Source organism: Triplophysa rosa, linkage group LG12 (genome assembly GCF_024868665.1).
Source record: "Triplophysa rosa linkage group LG12, Trosa_1v2, whole genome shotgun sequence".
Lineage (NCBI taxonomy): Eukaryota > Metazoa > Chordata > Actinopteri > Cypriniformes > Nemacheilidae > Triplophysa > Triplophysa rosa.
Window position 1 is genome coordinate 24,031,058 of NC_079901.1, and position 16,403 is coordinate 24,047,460.

At 41.1% G+C, this 16,403-nt stretch overlaps 2 protein-coding genes across 7 annotated transcripts in view; both read left to right on the top strand.

Moving 5' to 3' along the window:
• LOC130562389 (F-BAR and double SH3 domains protein 2) overlaps window positions 1-7,863 on the top strand; it is a 64,009-nt gene extending 56,146 nt beyond the window's left edge. The window contains exons 14-21 of one of the 3 annotated variants that reach the window (XM_057347315.1): window positions 693-854; window positions 1,908-2,042; window positions 3,210-3,293; window positions 4,007-4,184; window positions 4,342-4,562; window positions 4,894-5,065; window positions 5,188-5,279; window positions 5,703-7,862. In XM_057347315.1, the coding sequence (XP_057203298.1) occupies window positions 693-854; window positions 1,908-2,042; window positions 3,210-3,293; window positions 4,007-4,184; window positions 4,342-4,562; window positions 4,894-5,065; window positions 5,188-5,279; window positions 5,703-5,786 (1,128 nt within the window). In that variant the 3' untranslated portion in view covers window positions 5,787-7,862. Of the gene's footprint in view, window positions 1-692; window positions 855-1,907; window positions 2,043-3,209; window positions 3,294-4,006; window positions 4,185-4,341; window positions 4,563-4,893; window positions 5,066-5,187; window positions 5,280-5,702 lie in introns of all 3 variants that reach the window. The other 2 variants (XM_057347316.1, XM_057347317.1) reach the window with 2 other exon arrangements.
• A 192-nt stretch (window positions 7,864-8,055) lies between these two features.
• On the top strand, window positions 8,056-16,380 carry LOC130562386 (NACHT and WD repeat domain-containing protein 2). Of its 4 annotated transcripts, none has more exons than XM_057347307.1 (8): window positions 8,056-8,444; window positions 10,161-10,249; window positions 10,713-10,820; window positions 11,247-11,453; window positions 11,532-11,667; window positions 11,747-12,282; window positions 12,380-15,350; window positions 15,447-16,380. In XM_057347307.1, the coding sequence occupies exons 1-8, from the start codon at window positions 8,405-8,407 to the stop codon at window positions 16,019-16,021; spliced, it is 4,662 nt and encodes a 1,553-aa protein (XP_057203290.1). In that variant the 5' UTR covers window positions 8,056-8,404; the 3' UTR covers window positions 16,022-16,380. The 4 variants fall into 4 exon arrangements, with proteins under 4 accessions (XP_057203290.1, XP_057203291.1, XP_057203288.1 ...); XM_057347308.1 differs by having other exon boundaries at window positions 12,380-14,900; window positions 15,057-16,380; XM_057347305.1 differs by having other exon boundaries at window positions 12,380-16,380.
• The last annotated feature ends 23 nt before the right edge of the window (window positions 16,381-16,403 follow it).

Sequence of the window (16,403 nt, forward strand, 5' to 3'; positions counted from 1 at the left end):
ACTCACTCACTCACTCACTCACTCACTCACTCACTCACTCACTCACTCACTCACTCACTCACTCACTCACTCACTCACTCACTCACTCACTCACTCACTCACTCACTCACTCACTCACTCACTCACTCACTCACTCACTCACTCACTCACTCACTCACTCACTCACTCACTCACTCACTCACTCACTCACTCACTCACTCACTCACTCACTCACTCACTCACTCACTCACTCACTCACTCACTCACTCACTCACTCACTCACTCACTCACTCACTCACTCACTCACTCACTCACTCACTCACTCACTCACTCACTCACTCACTCACTCACTCACTCACTCACTCACTCACTCACTCACTCACTCACTCACTCACTCACTCACTCACTCACTCACTCACTCACTCACTCACTCACTCACTCACTCACTCACTCACTCACTCACTCACTCACTCACTCACTCACTCACTCACTCACTCACTCACTCACTCACTCACTCACTCACTCACTCACTCACTCACTCACTCACTCACTCACTCACTCACTCACTCACTCACTCACTCACACTCTCTCTATCTCTCACTCACTCACTCACTCACTCACTCACTCACTCACACTCTCTCACTCACTCACTCACTCACTCACTCACTCACTCACTCACTCACTCACTCACTCACACTCTCTCTCTCTCTCAGACGGTGAAGCTGAAGGCTGAAGCTCGTCTGGATCTTCTGCGGCAGGTGGGCGTCTCAGTGGACACGTGGTTAAAGAGCGCCATGAATCAGGTGATGGAGGAGTTAGAGAATGAGCGCTGGGCATCGCTGCCCACCCTCACCACCCACGACCTCTCTCTTTCAGTGAGTATCTCATTTACACACTCCTAAGAAATTGTGGGGCTTTCTTCTGCGTAACACAATAGAAGATATTTTGTGTTCATACAATAGATGTCAGCGGGGTTCAATGCTGTTTGGTTATCAACATTCTTCAGAATATCTTCTTTTGTGTTCTGCAGAAGAAAGATAGTCGGATAGGTTTGGCACAGACAGAGAGAGAGACGGACAGACAGAGAGCGACCGACAAAGATGAAGAGAAAGAGACAGGGGTTTGATAGTACACAATATATAGTTTTAAATCATCTACCAAAAGGCATAAATGGCAGATGAGATAGAGCGAGAAAGAGAGAGAAGGAAATATAAGAAAAGTTAAAGGGATAGTTCTCCCAGAATAGTAGGAAAATAGCTTTAAACATTTCTTTCATCCGTTGAACACAAAAGATGATATTTTGAAGAATGTTGGAAAGCAAACAGTTCTGGGTCACCATTTTTCCTACTATGGTAGTCAATGGTGGCTAAGAACATCTTTCTCTGTGTTTATCAAAACATAGAAGTACATACAGAACTCGAGGGTGAGTAAATGATGACAGAATTTTTATTTTGGGGTGAAATGCATTGAAATATAAATATGTGTATTTAGTGCAGAAAATAGAAATATTATCCACAGGCTTTAAGATAACAATGACCTTACAGTGTTCTCCCACAGCCTCTAATGTCTGTGGTGTTTTATGTCAGCGGTGGGTGTGGCTTATGACTGCTGACCTTCGCTGACTTGGGATCAGTTTTCAACCCTCGAGCCAATAAAAGCCGGTTATGTTCGACATGCATTATGTCTCTGAATGGTCACGGGTGTGAGTTTCCGGTGCCTGTGATCTGCGCTCTGTTGCCACGTTTTTACTCACGGGGACTGTGGTCACCTGATCACCTCCTGACCAATGAAATGACCTGCCTTCCACACACCTGCCCGCTTTCAACCCGTGGATCATTTGCCTTCGTATTAACACAGAGTTGCCGTGCCATTTTAAGCGAGTGCAAAATAGTTTGTTACCCTAGTAAAAGTGGCATTTGTTTCTGTAGACCACGGTGGATTTGGAGCGAGAGGAAGGAGAAGAATTAGAGGAGAACATGGAAACGCATGACGACAGCAGCTCAAGTCCTTCAGGGACCTTGAGGAACTATCCGCTCACCTGTAAGGTGCTTTACTCCTACAAGGTAAGAGAAGATGCCATGTTTTCATGTAAACCCTGTCAGTCTTTCTTCACAAACATGATGTTGTTTTAAACGCCTTGTTGTCGTGGATTTGGTCACATGATTAGTTTGAAACATGAAACTTTCTGAAACGTTAGTCACTCTTACATTTAAAATACTGAAAAGCATTTAAATGAGATTTATGGCATTTATTCTTGTCAAATGGACTGAATGGCACCTGATTGAAAACAAAGACCAATTGTGTCCTGTTTTTCCGGTCTGTGATTCTTTAGATGTGTACAGGTTCCTCGGTGTGTCTGTAATAGAAGATATAGAAGATGTAATCGAAAAATATGTTCAATGTCTAAAAGCTACTAATACATTTAGCTATTTTACAGCATTCATGTTAAAGGTCCAGTGTGTGACTTTTTGGAGGCTCTTTTGACAGAAATGCAATATAATATACATAACTGAGTCTTTTCAGAGGTGTATAAAGACCTTACATAATGAAGCCTTATGTGTCCGTTTTTATATTGAATAAACATTTTTCCAGTTAATGTCAAGCTCTGAAATATTTTATTGGGTAGAAATTTTGAGTTTCCAGTTTTTTGGTTTAGGGCTACTGTAGAAACAACATCGCCAATTCCGTGCAAGTGGACCCGCGGTGTATGTAGATAGAAACAGCTCATTCTAAGATCATAAAACTTGTTTGAAAATGCATTTCAATGCTCGTTTTGTCTCATTTAGAAATTATTAGTCATCCCGAGGCCCCCTTGTGGGCCACGGCCCCCCTTTTTTGGGGGTTTCGTAAATACGTTCTCATTCGGGAAAGAAGCGAAAATGTGACAACATCTTAATCCTCTCTTAGCCTCCGTAGGGGTGGAGTGAGCGGTTGGTTGCAATTCACGACCTCGCCACTAGATGTCGCTAAAATGACACGATGGTCCTTTACACAAAAAAGCGATAAAAACAGAATTCTTCGATTAGCATGTTTTCCTCCAGGAGTTTATTTTCTCAGTACCTCGGCTCCATAATGTTTTTTTCTTTGTAGTGTTTGCCCAGTAGGCATAAGTAAATAGTTTGCTGAAAGGCACATGTTGGTAGGTTAGTGTTTGTTACCTAACATTGAAACAAAATGTAACTATTTATTGATACAGGTTTTCTCTCTCTCGTTGTCTCTCTCTCTTTCAGGCCTCCCAGCCGGATGAGCTAACAATCGATGAGCATGAGATGTTGGAGGTCATAGAAGATGGAGACATGGAGGACTGGGTGAAGGTAAAGCACACGTTTTCTCCTGCAGATGCGGCTTAAACGCCTGCTCTTTATTTCCACAAATCGATTACATAGTGCATTTATAGCACACACGCATGAACATGAACACACATGAACAGACACAGACTGTTTACCTACAGAACTCCACCGAATACAAATGTTCTCACCTGTTGCATTATCATTAAAGAGTAAATATGTCGTGATTTTATTAAATTATATTAGGAATATTTTGTGATTCCAACTGTGGTTTATGAAGTGTCCAACAACAAGTTTACGTACATACACTGTGTAAAAACACTTTAATTTTCCAATAATAGGCGGTTATTATTACCTCACTTCTTGACTGATTCTCAAATGATTCGTTCGGCGATTCATCCGTCCACTCCCCTCCTTTCTGTCAGCCTACTCTGATCTGATTGGTCGGATGGTCTAGTCTGCTGTGATTGGTCTACAGCATGCAGAGTCGCAAATGGAACGTAGGCGGGCATTACACGGAGTGACGCAAATCCGCCCCGGAATTGAAATTAGAACGACAGATGACTCGTTCGCATGATTCAGAGTCGACTCCTTTTTCCCAAGCTAATAAGTTTACAACTTGGCAGACTGCTCACATTCACACACAGCGACATCACACACCGCATGACATGTGATTTTAAGGACATTGTAATGGTTACTCTTTAATGAAATGTTTTGGACACATTTTCTTGCATTTCCAGGCGCGGAATAAGTCCGGTCTGGTGGGCTACGTTCCGGAGAAATACCTGCAGATCCCCACGTCCAACAGCATTCTGAGCATGCTGCAGTCTCTCGCCGCTCTGGACTCGCGGTCGCACACCTCCAGTAACTCAACAGAACCCGAGCTGACCTCTGGAAGCTTCAACGGAGACGCCAGCAGTGAGTCTCTCATACAATAAACACCGCGTTGTGTTTGTGTTGATGCGGACGTTTATCTTGTTCTCTTGGCTCGTGTCTTCAAACTGTTCACACCTATTTGTAGAAACTCAGTAACACCTCTCTCTCTCTTCTTGTTTTCTCTTCGTCTCTCTCTCAGTGAGTTTTGTTAAGGCCATGTACGACTATGAGGGTCAGACAGACGACGAGCTGTCCTTCCCCGAGGGCGCCATCATCCGCATCCTCAACAAAGACAACCAGGAGGACGACGGCTTTTGGGAGGGCGAGTTTAACGGGCGAGTGGGCGTCTTTCCGTCCGTGCTGGTGGAGGATCTGACGGCGTCGGAGAACGGAGACTCTCACTGGCTGACGGACGCGCAAGTAAGAAAACTCAAGCTCTCTCCGCTTTGTAAACATTGAAACTCGGTGTTATGTCTGATGTCTGGTATGTGTGACCGGTACAGGCGCGGTTTCTTCCTTCCTGTAATTAGCGTGTTATCCGCCGGCGTGCCAAATCTGTGTCCGGTTAAACTCCACCCCCCTTCGACGGAGCGGGGAAGCTGCCTGATCAGCTTCTAAAAAATGATTTGTATAGCGTGCTATATTGTAAACGACCAAATTCCAGAAGATTTTGTGGTTTATGACAAACCCACACATGCAATGCTTCCATCTTGTTTAAGGAAAACACAAACACACGCTGTGTTTTTCACAGGTGTCACCGTGCCAAAGGCTTCATGCATCTCTTCCTCCTCTACCGTTATACGATCAGCCTCCATGCAGTCCGTACACGAGCCCGGAGACAAGCTCCGCCCCCTCCCTGCCCCGCTCGCCGTCCGTCAACGGAGAACACAAACTGCCTGTGCTGCAGAAAGCACCTGTTCACAGTAAGACACGAGTCGCCATCTTCTGTCATCATATCTGTGTTTCAATAGCAGACAGAGACCTTTCTCCAGCTACGAGTCTGAATGTTCAAAATAAATGTGAGACTCTTTTGTGTTTGGTTTAGATCACAGTTCCACCTTAAGTCCAGAGAGTCCAGGTTTCTCGCAACCGTTGAGACTCACTCCAGAGGGATCCGGGCCTGGCAAACTCAGACCCGTATGTGAACTATAGATGACTACATGATTTGAATGGGTTTTTCGTTGTGTAAATGTCTATATTATATATTACTTAAAAATATATAATAATGTACCTCAAAGGGATAGTTCTCCCAAAAATGAAAATTCTGTCACGATTTACTCACCCTCAAGTTGTTCCAAACCTGTATAAATTTCTTTGTTCTGTTGAACACAAGTAAAGATATTTGGAAGAATGTTAGCAACTGACATTCCTGGGCCATCGACTATCCGATTAATATGAAATATTATTGAATATTTTTGTGCTTATAAAAGATGAAGGAGCGTTAAGATCTATTTGCATCACTTTCATGACAAGCACATTTTTTATTGATGCTCGTTCAAACATCATTTAAATCCTTGTGTTCTGGCAATAGCAATCGAGTAACAATCCCTGTGTCTGTAGGTTCGGGCAGCTCCTCCTCCTCCAAAGCAACACCCCCGCAAGCCTGTGGAGAAAACTGAAGAGGTGGAGATCACGCTGGTGTAGAGCTCCGCCCCACTGGCCGGAGAACAACCCCATTTGACCTCCAACCCCTCTCACTGCTCTCCGGAGGGGCGGGGCTTTCTTTATTCCACCCTATGAGCATCCTTATTTCCCTGAGGGCCGGAGAACAGCATCTCGACGGCATCGCCACCTCTTTTCCTAAAAACACCTACACAGACTGTTTGGTGCCTTAAAGCGCTTTCATGCCAAACGTTAATCCTTGTATTCGTAATTCTTGTACAAAGTTCATAAATCCACTCAACGACAGCAGCATTTACGCAAATAGACTGATGAGTAGAAAGGAGGATTTTGTAGGTGTTTGTTGATTCGGCAGACTTGCACATTCATACCTTCAGCGGGCTTTTCAAAGAGCCGGACATGCAATACTAGGAACGCTGGGAGAATACAGAAGGGGTCGGTCGGGAATATTTACCATTTACGTATTTTCATGTGTAACAGCACAGTACATTACTGTCGTCATAGGAATGTGTGAGATCAAAGGGACATCTCAAGGAGAAAGGGAACTGGACATACGGTTGTATGAAAAGAGAGGAGGAGAAAAGTGGAAAGAGGGGACGGAGACGAGAGCTAGACAGAAGAGAAGAGAGGCGGGTTCCTTTCCTCTTTTCTGCTCTTTTGCCTCCTTCCCCCAGCCGGGATATTTCTCTTTTGTCGTGTTGATCTGAAAAATGTACTAACCTTCAAAACTATATCCTTCCTCAGCTTTTCATTATGAAGACCAGTGTTTGTACGTATTACTAATATTTAGTCCTCAAAAGAACTCGCGGAGACCGATTTAAGGATGTTGTGACGTTTCTGAGCGAAAATGTGTTGACGTGCGTGCGTGCGTGCGTGCGTGCGTGTGTGTGTGTGTGTGATCGGGCGGAACATAATCATTGAAATATACAGATGAATATACAAATATCAGTTAAAGTGCTTTTTCCAGCCTAACGCATTTGTCATTGTATCACCACTGTCCAGAACAACACAAGACATTTTTTCTTGTCTTTTTTTGGCAGTATTTAAATGGGGATGAACCTGTTTGGTTCCCTCAGACAAGCACAGAAAAGACTGATATGTGATGGAAAGACTGATATGGAGACGTTTCGTTTGAATCTTTTGTTGTGTCCTAAGTGCATTTCCTCTGTACGGGGGCAGCTATGTTCTTTTGTTTTTCTTTTGTGGCATTTCATTGGTACAATTGAAATGCGTGTCATTTACTTCATCGTGGATTTATCACCTGTAAAGTTCTCCATGTGCATATCTTTTAACTTGTCCCTGCACTTTTCTGGATTCACAGTGCTTTGACTGACCCTTTATTTTATACGGTTTTATTTGTCTTAGTATCCCAGCTGCCTCTCGTCAATGCTCAAGCTGCCCGAGGTTGTGTTATTAATCTTGTACGTGTGATTGGTTATAATTTTCCCACACAGTTATGTAAGAGATATGTTTATTCCATAATATAGACGATGGAAAGAGATAAAAAAGCTCCATTTTGTGAAATGGTACCATAGTTCTGTTAAGCAAGAACAGGGTGATTATGAAAAGAACTTGAGTGTGTAAGAGTGAGATGTCGTAGAAAAACAAACATTTGTTCGGTAGCCTTTTTTTTATCAGAGCGGAAGATGTTGGAAAATCTTCTCTTTGTTTTCTATTTTCCTCGATCACAGCCTATTTTCTTGTTGATCTCGTTGAGATCTTTTGAATGTTATCAAACTTGTTTTGAAGTTTATGGTTAGAGGTTAAAGCCCATCGTGTCAAAAATTGTTCTCGCCTACAAAACGAACGCAAATTTAGGATTTTTTTATGACGCTCCCAGTTTTCTTGGCCAGTTTCACCTCTTTGGAGCTTCTTCAATAGCGTTAGCGGCATAATCTAGTTGTTTTGTTTAAAAGTGTTTTTATTTGCATTTCTTAAAATTTGAAAGTCATTCAGAGCTGCTAGAGAACCGATGGAAAAACAACAATTGACTGTTGCCTGCAGTGACAATATCGGAGAACAGGTGAAAAATATTCGTTCTGCATATTATTAGCTGTAAAATTATTTGTATTTATTGTGTACAAATGTTAAATAAAAAAATTGAGGAAAGTTCCTCTGTTTCGTTGTTGTTGTTTTATGGATCTTTTATCAATAAATTCAAACCAACATTTGGTCCCATTTTTTTTTTTTAAGTTTTAAGCCCTCTTTTACCCTATGAGTGTGTAAATTTCTAAACTTTATTCTTCAGCCTTTTGTGAAAGTAGAATTTTGCCTGTGTTGTACATACACTACCCATCTATAGGATGCGGCACAAAGGTTTATATACAGTATGTTTAGCTGCTTTTGATGTCCTATAACAATGGCCAGATGGTAATAATTCTTTGTTAGACAATAAACTGCTTATCAAGTAATGCTTTTAGTCTGTTAGTTTTGAAAGGGTGGGCGGTTCTCGCAGAATTCCATGTAAATAACAAACATGTTTCCTGTGGGGAAATGAGAGCGAGGACATACAGCGGTCTGACTCTCTGAGTAATACTTGTGGATTTCTCACATTGTTAAAGGAGAACAAAATGTTTCATTATGTTCATTTTATGTGGCCACATGGCAGTAAATAAGATGTTTTCACTCTGAAGAGAATTCGGATGGCTTGTGTTAAAGTGTATTTGTGCTCCAACCCAGAGGGTATGTATTAACCTTTCGTTTCTTTTTTTTTGTGTTTATATCATTTAAACGTGTCCATTTGTAGCCCTACAGTTACATGTGCTCAGACAAAATTAATGGATGTATAGTTGTTGTTGTTGTTGTTTTGTTGCTCTAATGGATAAACAGCAAAAAATGTGGTGTTACATTGTGTTGTGGTGTGAAAATATTGAAGCTTTAAATGGCCAACATTCCCAGCACTTTCTGCACCACTGGGTCTTTCAGTTCATTGGTTAAAGGAATATTTAAAACTAATGATTTTACATTATATGCTCTGAGGAAAGTGGTTTCAAAGGTAGAGCAAATTATTGCATTTTGCTAAAAGATAATGAAGACAAGCACTGCTTTATTTTGGAATTACACATGAATCATGCATGATAACACGAACGTGTATTAAAGCAGGGGTTTTTAAACTGGGGTCCGGGGACCCCCAGGGGGCCTCCAAAAGGTTGCGAGGGGGACAAACATTTAAAAGTCTACTGAACATTATGATTGTTTCAAGTGTTTATCTGCTTTTTTGCTACACAGATTCCAGAATTGTTTATATTTGTATCTTTCTAAAGAGTTTTTCTCTTTTTTTTCGCACTCCAAGTGAAAGCCAACTATTTAAGTTGTATGTTGTTATGTTGTATATAATATCATATTTATCTAACAAAGTTTAAATGTTTCTTTACACAAAAAATTATAGATAACTATGTATTTTCAAATGGGGGTCCCTCACAAAAGGTTCGTTTTATTTTGTGGTCCTTGGCATCATAAAGTTTGAAAACCCCTGTATTAAAGAAAATAATAATAATAATACATTTATTTTATAAAACACCTTTAAAAGTTGCTTTCTCGTAGTGCTGTACAACACAAGCAAACACAACAATACTGTATAAATCAACATGAAAGTTACATGATTACATAATAATAAATAAATTAAAAGCCAGCCTAAAATAAAACGATTTAAGACAAGATTTAAAAATACCTGATAAATTTGCTTCCCTGATGTCAACCGGGAGCAAATTCCACTATTTGGGGGCATAATGAAAAAGCTCTATCACCCCTAGAACGCAACCGTGTTTTAGAAACAACTGGAAGACCACTCTGGGATGAAAAGTGTTAAAAGCTCGGCCAAATACTGAGGAGCCAGACCAGTGCCTTATATGTTAACGTGAAAACTTAAAAATCAAGATGGAATCTTATTGGGAGCCAATGCAACAAAGCCAAAACAGGAGTTATGTGAGCAACACTCCTAGTCCCAGCCAGAATTCTTGCAGCTGAATTTTGCAAATGTTGAAATTTGTTAATGCAGAATTTGGAAACTCCAATAAGAAAGGCATTACAGTAATCAATATGGGAAAAAAACTACAAAATGAATCAACCTTCCGCAACAGAGTAAGCCAACATTGGACGTATGCATGCAATATTTCTGAGATGGAAAAACGAGGTCTTAACGGTGTTCAGCACAAAAGACTCTAAAATGACACCCAGATTTTTTTATTTACTTTGAAACTCCAGAGAAACTCCACCAACAAATAGAGCTAGAGAACCAGCGTTACGTAACTGATGGGGAGAGCCAAGAAGCATGACTTCTATCAATGCTGTCAAATTTTGATGCTGACCTAGTAGTTGATTCTAACCTTATTAGTGTTGATCCATAAACTATCAAGGGATGTGAGCCTGTAAAGAGTGAAGTGTAAATTCATCTTTCAGAATCTGTGGTTGAGAGGAGGTTATTAAGAGGGAAGACCTTCCCTGAACTGAGAGAATACTGCAGACGCACATATGGAGTTGACTTCAGGGTGAGAAAACATTCGACACATCATCTGTTTAACAAATTTAATTCCTCCAGAGTTCAAGTTCTTTTCTGAGAAGAATCTTTAGTTGTTTTTCTTTCTGTTTGACAAGAACAAATGATTTTGCAACAAGCTATTGTGTTGGCATCAAGACGTATGAATAAATTATGTTTATCTCTTTTATTGGAGCAGTGAGCATTTAACAGACCCCCTGTCGCCACGATAATCAAAACATCATGAATGATTAATTATGGAATTGATCCAAATACGGGACAGTATGGCCTGTATTGTCCATTACTTTTGAAAAGCTATACGTATTTTTAATCTATGAACCATGTTGAGCTGTGGTGATGTGATGAGTCATTTTGACTGAGGTTCATGTCTTTTTCTAATCTATCCTTTGTGTTAAAGTGCAGTTTACTGTCAATTTGGTTCAGATTGTGTTCTTAACAGTGCTGACTGTCTGCAGGTTATTGATCCTTATGAACCGACAGATCCCACCAACTGGCCTTCACAGCAGAGACGCATGCAGATGTTGGATAACTGCAGAAGAAACTCTCTGGGCCCTTTCTTTGTGGTAACATTGTTGTTTGTAAAAATTCTTGTTTTCTTGTTCAGTTTTTTCCCTATCTAGTAGCACATCACACTAGCAATGCCAAGGTCACAGGTTCCAATCTCAGAACATGCACACATGGTTGGGAAAATATGGACATTTTTAAATTAATATAAACTGTTACTTTGTCCTTATTTAAAAAAACCTGCATTTTAAGATTGTGATAACATAATGTTTAACTTCAATTTACTATAAATTACTTGGACAAAAAGTTTCTCAAGTGAATGAAAGTGCAACCTAAAAAATGTTGGGTTGTTAGAACAACCCACCATAGATTAATTTATAACCCAACGATTGGTTTTACCCAAACATGGGTTGAAAACAACCCAGCATTTCTTAGAGTGTAAATAAATATAAATATAAATGTGAATGTTTTCTCTTTCATCTCAGGGGTTGGTTGGTGAACAGTATGGAGATGCATGTTTGCCTCAGCAGATAGAAGCTTCAGAGTTCCAGTGTCTTCTGCAGGCCTGCCAGAGCATGAATCTCAAGAGTGAAATCCTGGAGAGATGTTACCAGAGAGATGAGAACGTCATACCTCCCTCATTTTGTTTGGTTCTCAATCCGGCAGGATGCACTAAACCTCATACTATCCTGGCAAGAAACTTGTTTTACATTATTGGAGTACAAGAGCAAGTTTCAATCTACCTAACATCCTTAATTTCTCACCATTAGACCAAGAATCCAATCGAGGAGAAGACCTGCTCTGAGATACTTTGTGAGCTGAGAAAGATCCTTCAAGATGTCGTTACCCAGTGCGTCCAAGAGGACACGATGACACATGACGCTGCTCAGAAATATTTTCGGTCTGGTAAGTCAGTGTCACTCTTTGTCTCATTACTACATACATGTACTTCTAAAAATGATCTGTTGTGCGATTTTTGTGTCAGCAGCCCTTGAGAATGACATCCAATATGCACATGAAGACCGTTCCGACAACAATAAAGCAAGATGTCTTTGCTATGTTCATAAAATAAGCATCCGAAGAAAAGCAAGAGGATTCTCCTCAAAGGATCCAGCCCAGTCAGATCGACTGTCCCAACTACGAGATCACTTTCTACCAAGTTTGGTTGCTTCTCATAAAGCCCTGGTGTATACCACCACCACAGAATGCAGTGATCAGGATGGTTACACACATGAGATGAGACTCAACTTTGCTGTTGGTCTGAGAGAGCAGCTGCAAGTGGATCTTAAACATCTCATTGATGATGCCTTCTCAAAGGAAAAGATGGTTTCTAATTTTCTGGGCGATGAATGTGCCCAGAAAGACTTGCGCTGCATCTTTTCTTCTTTTTACAGAATTGACCGTCCAGAAGTCAAACATGTTAAATCATACCTAGAGGAGAAAAACACAACATTTCCCTTTGTACTCACTGGAAGAGAGTGCTCAGGCAAAAGTGTGCTGCTGGCTCACTGTGCAAGTCAGGTATCTCCCAAAAACTATTTAAACTTAAATTTGACAAATAAGAAATGCTACTCATGTTAATATCCGATGACGCTAATGTGGCCTTTTCTGTTTACAGGCATCTATGTGGTTAGAGCACCTGGATCCTGTGATCATTGTGAACTTCATAGATATCAGCAGCTCCCTGAGACAGCTTCTCAAAGACATTAGTCAACAGATTGAACCAAGCAATTCTGTCAATAATGTCCTTCAACTAAAAGAAAACTTCAACAGGCTCCTAACCACAAGCTCGTTCAGAAATCCTCTAGTGCTCATGATAGACGGACTTGACCAACTACCAAATACTGCTGAACCACTTGACTTCAAATGGCTTCCCAAATTTTTACCTCCAAATGTAAAAGTTCTCATGTCCATCACCACAGACAGGCCGGACATTATTTCTACTCTAAAGACGTATTGCCAAGATACAGCCCTGTTCTGCGAGTTACAACCGGTGGAAGGTAAAAGCTGTAACCAGTTACTAACAACACTTCTACAGGCAAGCAACAGGAAAATCACTTCAGGCCAACAGATGTATGTGAATCAGGCTTTAAAGGAATGTCCTCTTCCGTTATATGTGCATCTTCTTCACAAACAGGCAAGCCTCTGGAGGTCAGATCTCGAGGTAACAAAGAACAGTCTGGTACAAGGGGTCCGTAATAACATTGAGTTGATGTTTGATCATCTGGAGTGGAAGCACGGCAATACCATAGTCTCCAAAGTGTTAAGCTATCTTACCTTAGCCAGGTATGGCCTGAGCCCGGCTGAACTAACGGATGTTCTCTCTTGTGATGATGAAGTTCTAGCCTCTTTCCTTCCATCAGATGACTGCATACCACTTATGTTAAGGGTGCCTGAGGTTTTGGTGGAAACTCTTCTTTTGGACCTTGAAGAGTTTCTAGTGCTGAGGAACATTTTGGGTACCCAAGTCCTTTTCTGGATCAGCGGACACTTCCCTTGGATCGTACGCAAGAGGTACCTGTGTTCAGAAGATACGTGTGAGAGCATACATCATGTTCTGGCATGCTATTTCAGTGGCTCTTGGGCAAATGGCACAGCAAAACGTTTGATAGTCAACGACGACTCGGAAACGCCATCTTCAGATTTTTACATTGACAGACAAGCGCCAAGTCAACCCTGGAAGTCCACTCCTATGAGTATGTCAGAGAAAATACGTGCCAATCGGAGAAAACTTCTTGAACTTCCATTCCATCTGTTGAAAAGCGGAAGGATCAATGAGCTAGGTAACCAGATGACATGTCAGGAATACCTCCAGGCGACGTTTCATGCAATGCTGTCCGATGACTTGTTCCTATGGCTTGAGAAGGCATCTCAACTGGAAACTCACAGGAACCTTAAGCTCCTCAACATCATCTTGCGATCGTCTTATTGTCTAGTGAATGACAACCCAGCTGACCTGCCAACAGTACTGCAGGCCAAACTCTTCCCTTTTCTGAGTGTTTTACCATCATTGGAGGACTGTGTTCATCAAGGCCGATCTGATGGTGTGATTGTAAAAAACGAGGTGTATACGGTTTTATCCTCAGTTCCTTCAATCCCTTATACTCACCATACACTGCAGGAGTCAGAAGCTTTCCAGGTAACGCACACAGCTGGATCTGATGGTGGCTCAGTGGTGGTTGTATTGGAGAATGGTGCTGCTTGGGTTTATAGTGAAGGCTTATTTGAGGGCTTCAAACTTCTCCAGTCATCTGATCTGCAGTTCACAAGTGTCCGTAGCTCTGGAAGTACTTTTCTTCTAACTTCCCATTGTGGTAAACTTGTGTTGTGGGATGTAAATGTTGACACACAACCTCAGGAAGTTAGAATCCATGAAAAGGGTAAAAACGTCATTCTTGCTGGTGCTTTGGTGTTTGAGGAGAAATTAATTTCGTGGTGGAAGAGAGAAAACATTGTCAGTGTATTTGTTAAAAGAGAGAAACATACCCAACTGCACTGCACTGATGAGATAACATGTGTGTCATGTTCTGAAGATGGTAATATCGTTTACTGTGGACAGAAGAAAAGCTCTGTGATGATATTTGACTTGCCCAATAACAAGGTTTTAGCTACATTCATCTGTCCAGAAGAAATGCCAATAATTGACATGGTTCTCTCTAAAGATGAAGGAATAATGACATGCGTAGATGAAGCTGGTAACGTGTTTGTTTGGAACCTCGAGATTATATCAGAGCCGGTTCTGATTAAACTTTTAACCTGCAGAACCAAGGGAAAGGTGTTGAACACAGACCACACAAAGGAGAACCTTCTCCTGATTTGTAAAAAGCAACAAATAGAATTTATTGACATTGATCAAATGGAAGTCCTTGACCAATTCAATCCCCCGAAAGGTAAAACAATTAAGCAAGCGATAATGGATGAAGACTCGCACTTCATCATTGCTTTGGTGGATAACTGCCCGTTTCTGCTAGTGTGGAACCGTGTTACTGGGCAGTGTGTGTCGAGTCTGGACACTGTTACCTGTCAAGCAAATAAACTTCTGAAATGTGGAGCGACTCACCTGGCAGCCATCACAAATGCCAGTGTTCTTATTTGGAACATGGACCTCATCACCGCTTCAGCCTTGGCACCAAAATCAGGTAGGAGAGTAGAAACAGTGCTGGTGGGATTGCACGGAGAAAGTTGTTATTCTGCAGATGGCTCAGAGCTTGTGTGGAAGTGGGTGGTCTCTAGTGGCAGAGTAGAAGAGCACTTTCTTCATCACGGTTCAGTGCAGTCCATGTCTATCTCTGCAGATGGGGATTATCTGGTGACTATAGCAACAGGAGACATCTATGTGTGGAACACCAACAGTGGGGAAAACATGTACAGGATCGCTGGGAGTCGTGCAGTCAACATTCTAATAACTTCTAAGGGTTATTCTGGAGTTGCTTTGTCAGATAAAGGACCATCTAGGGTGTGGAAACTGCTGAGTGGAAAGGTGGTTTGTAGCATTCATACGGACCTCAAGAATGCCATCATTTCTCCAGAGAGCACCTTCCTTTTAGGTCAGAACCGTGGAGACCTCCTGGCTATGAGTCTTTGGTCTGGTAATGTTTGCAAACGCTTTTGGTGTCCTGATGAATCAGATGTGAATGCTTTTCATCCTCTGCCTGACCATCCAGATTTTGTGGTTGTTGTTTCAGCTTCAGGTGCTTTGTACACTTGGAGGTTAACAGAAGATACTGTTTGCCATCAACTCCAGCTGCCAAACTCTTTGATGTGCCAACCTGAGGTCTTCAGACTGTCATCAGATGGAGGATACGCCATACTTTCGGTTGCTGCATCCACAATAAACATCTTGGATCTTTCCAACAGTAAGCTCTGCTCTTTAAGAACCATTGGACCTCTACAGAAGCCGCTGTATGTAGGAGTTTCTGGACAGTATGTTGTATATGTATGTTACTCTTCTCAGGAGTGTCAGAATGCTTACTGTGATCTTCATGAAAAGCCAATGTTGGTAGTCATATGTATGACCGATGGTGAAATTGTAGGCAGGTTCTACCTGTGTAAGAACATTTCTGCTCTAACCGTGTCTGAGCATTTGTTCGTGTATGTGGGGTTTGAGGATGGATCTGTTGGGATTTATGCTGTTAATGAAAGGTGGAAGAGGTTTGGTCAAAGCCCAGAACTTTTGTGTCCATTGGATAAGCCATTGGTTCGGTCACCTCTAGTAAATCCTAATATAACCTGGGTTGATTTGGCCTCAAAATTTTTCTAAACTAGATCTAGATCTAGCATTTGATGTAATGCTCACAGCATGGTTTTGTTCTAACAATATAATGTTAGACTGAATTTACATGTTTGTCTGAATCTAATCTATATTACAGCACATATAAATGTTTTATTATTTTGTATAAATGTATCAAGAATAGCATTGTAGACTCTACTTGATTTTTGCTTCATATACGTTGGATGGAAATGTCTGCTAAATTAATACATGTATTGTAAACATAATAGTGCATTTAATTTGCAGTGTGAAGATGAATTTCAAAAACATTGTAATGACTGAAAGCTTAAAATGACAAAATATGTGCTTCATTAAAAATGTGTTTTTCATAAAATAAAACATTTAAAATAGCATAGAGTGTGTTATTGTAAGT

Excerpts from the sequence above, each read along its gene's own strand:
- LOC130562386 (XM_057347305.1), top strand. The coding sequence starts at position 8,405 with ATGGCTTGTGTTAAAGTGTATTTGTGCTCCAACCCAGAGG. Across the intron at positions 11,454-11,531 it reads CTAAACCTCATACTATCCTG|ACCAAGAATCCAATCGAGGA; the intron begins GCAAGAAACTTG and ends TCTCACCATTAG. Across the intron at positions 11,668-11,746 it reads TCAGAAATATTTTCGGTCTG|CAGCCCTTGAGAATGACATC; the intron begins GTAAGTCAGTGT and ends TTTTTGTGTCAG.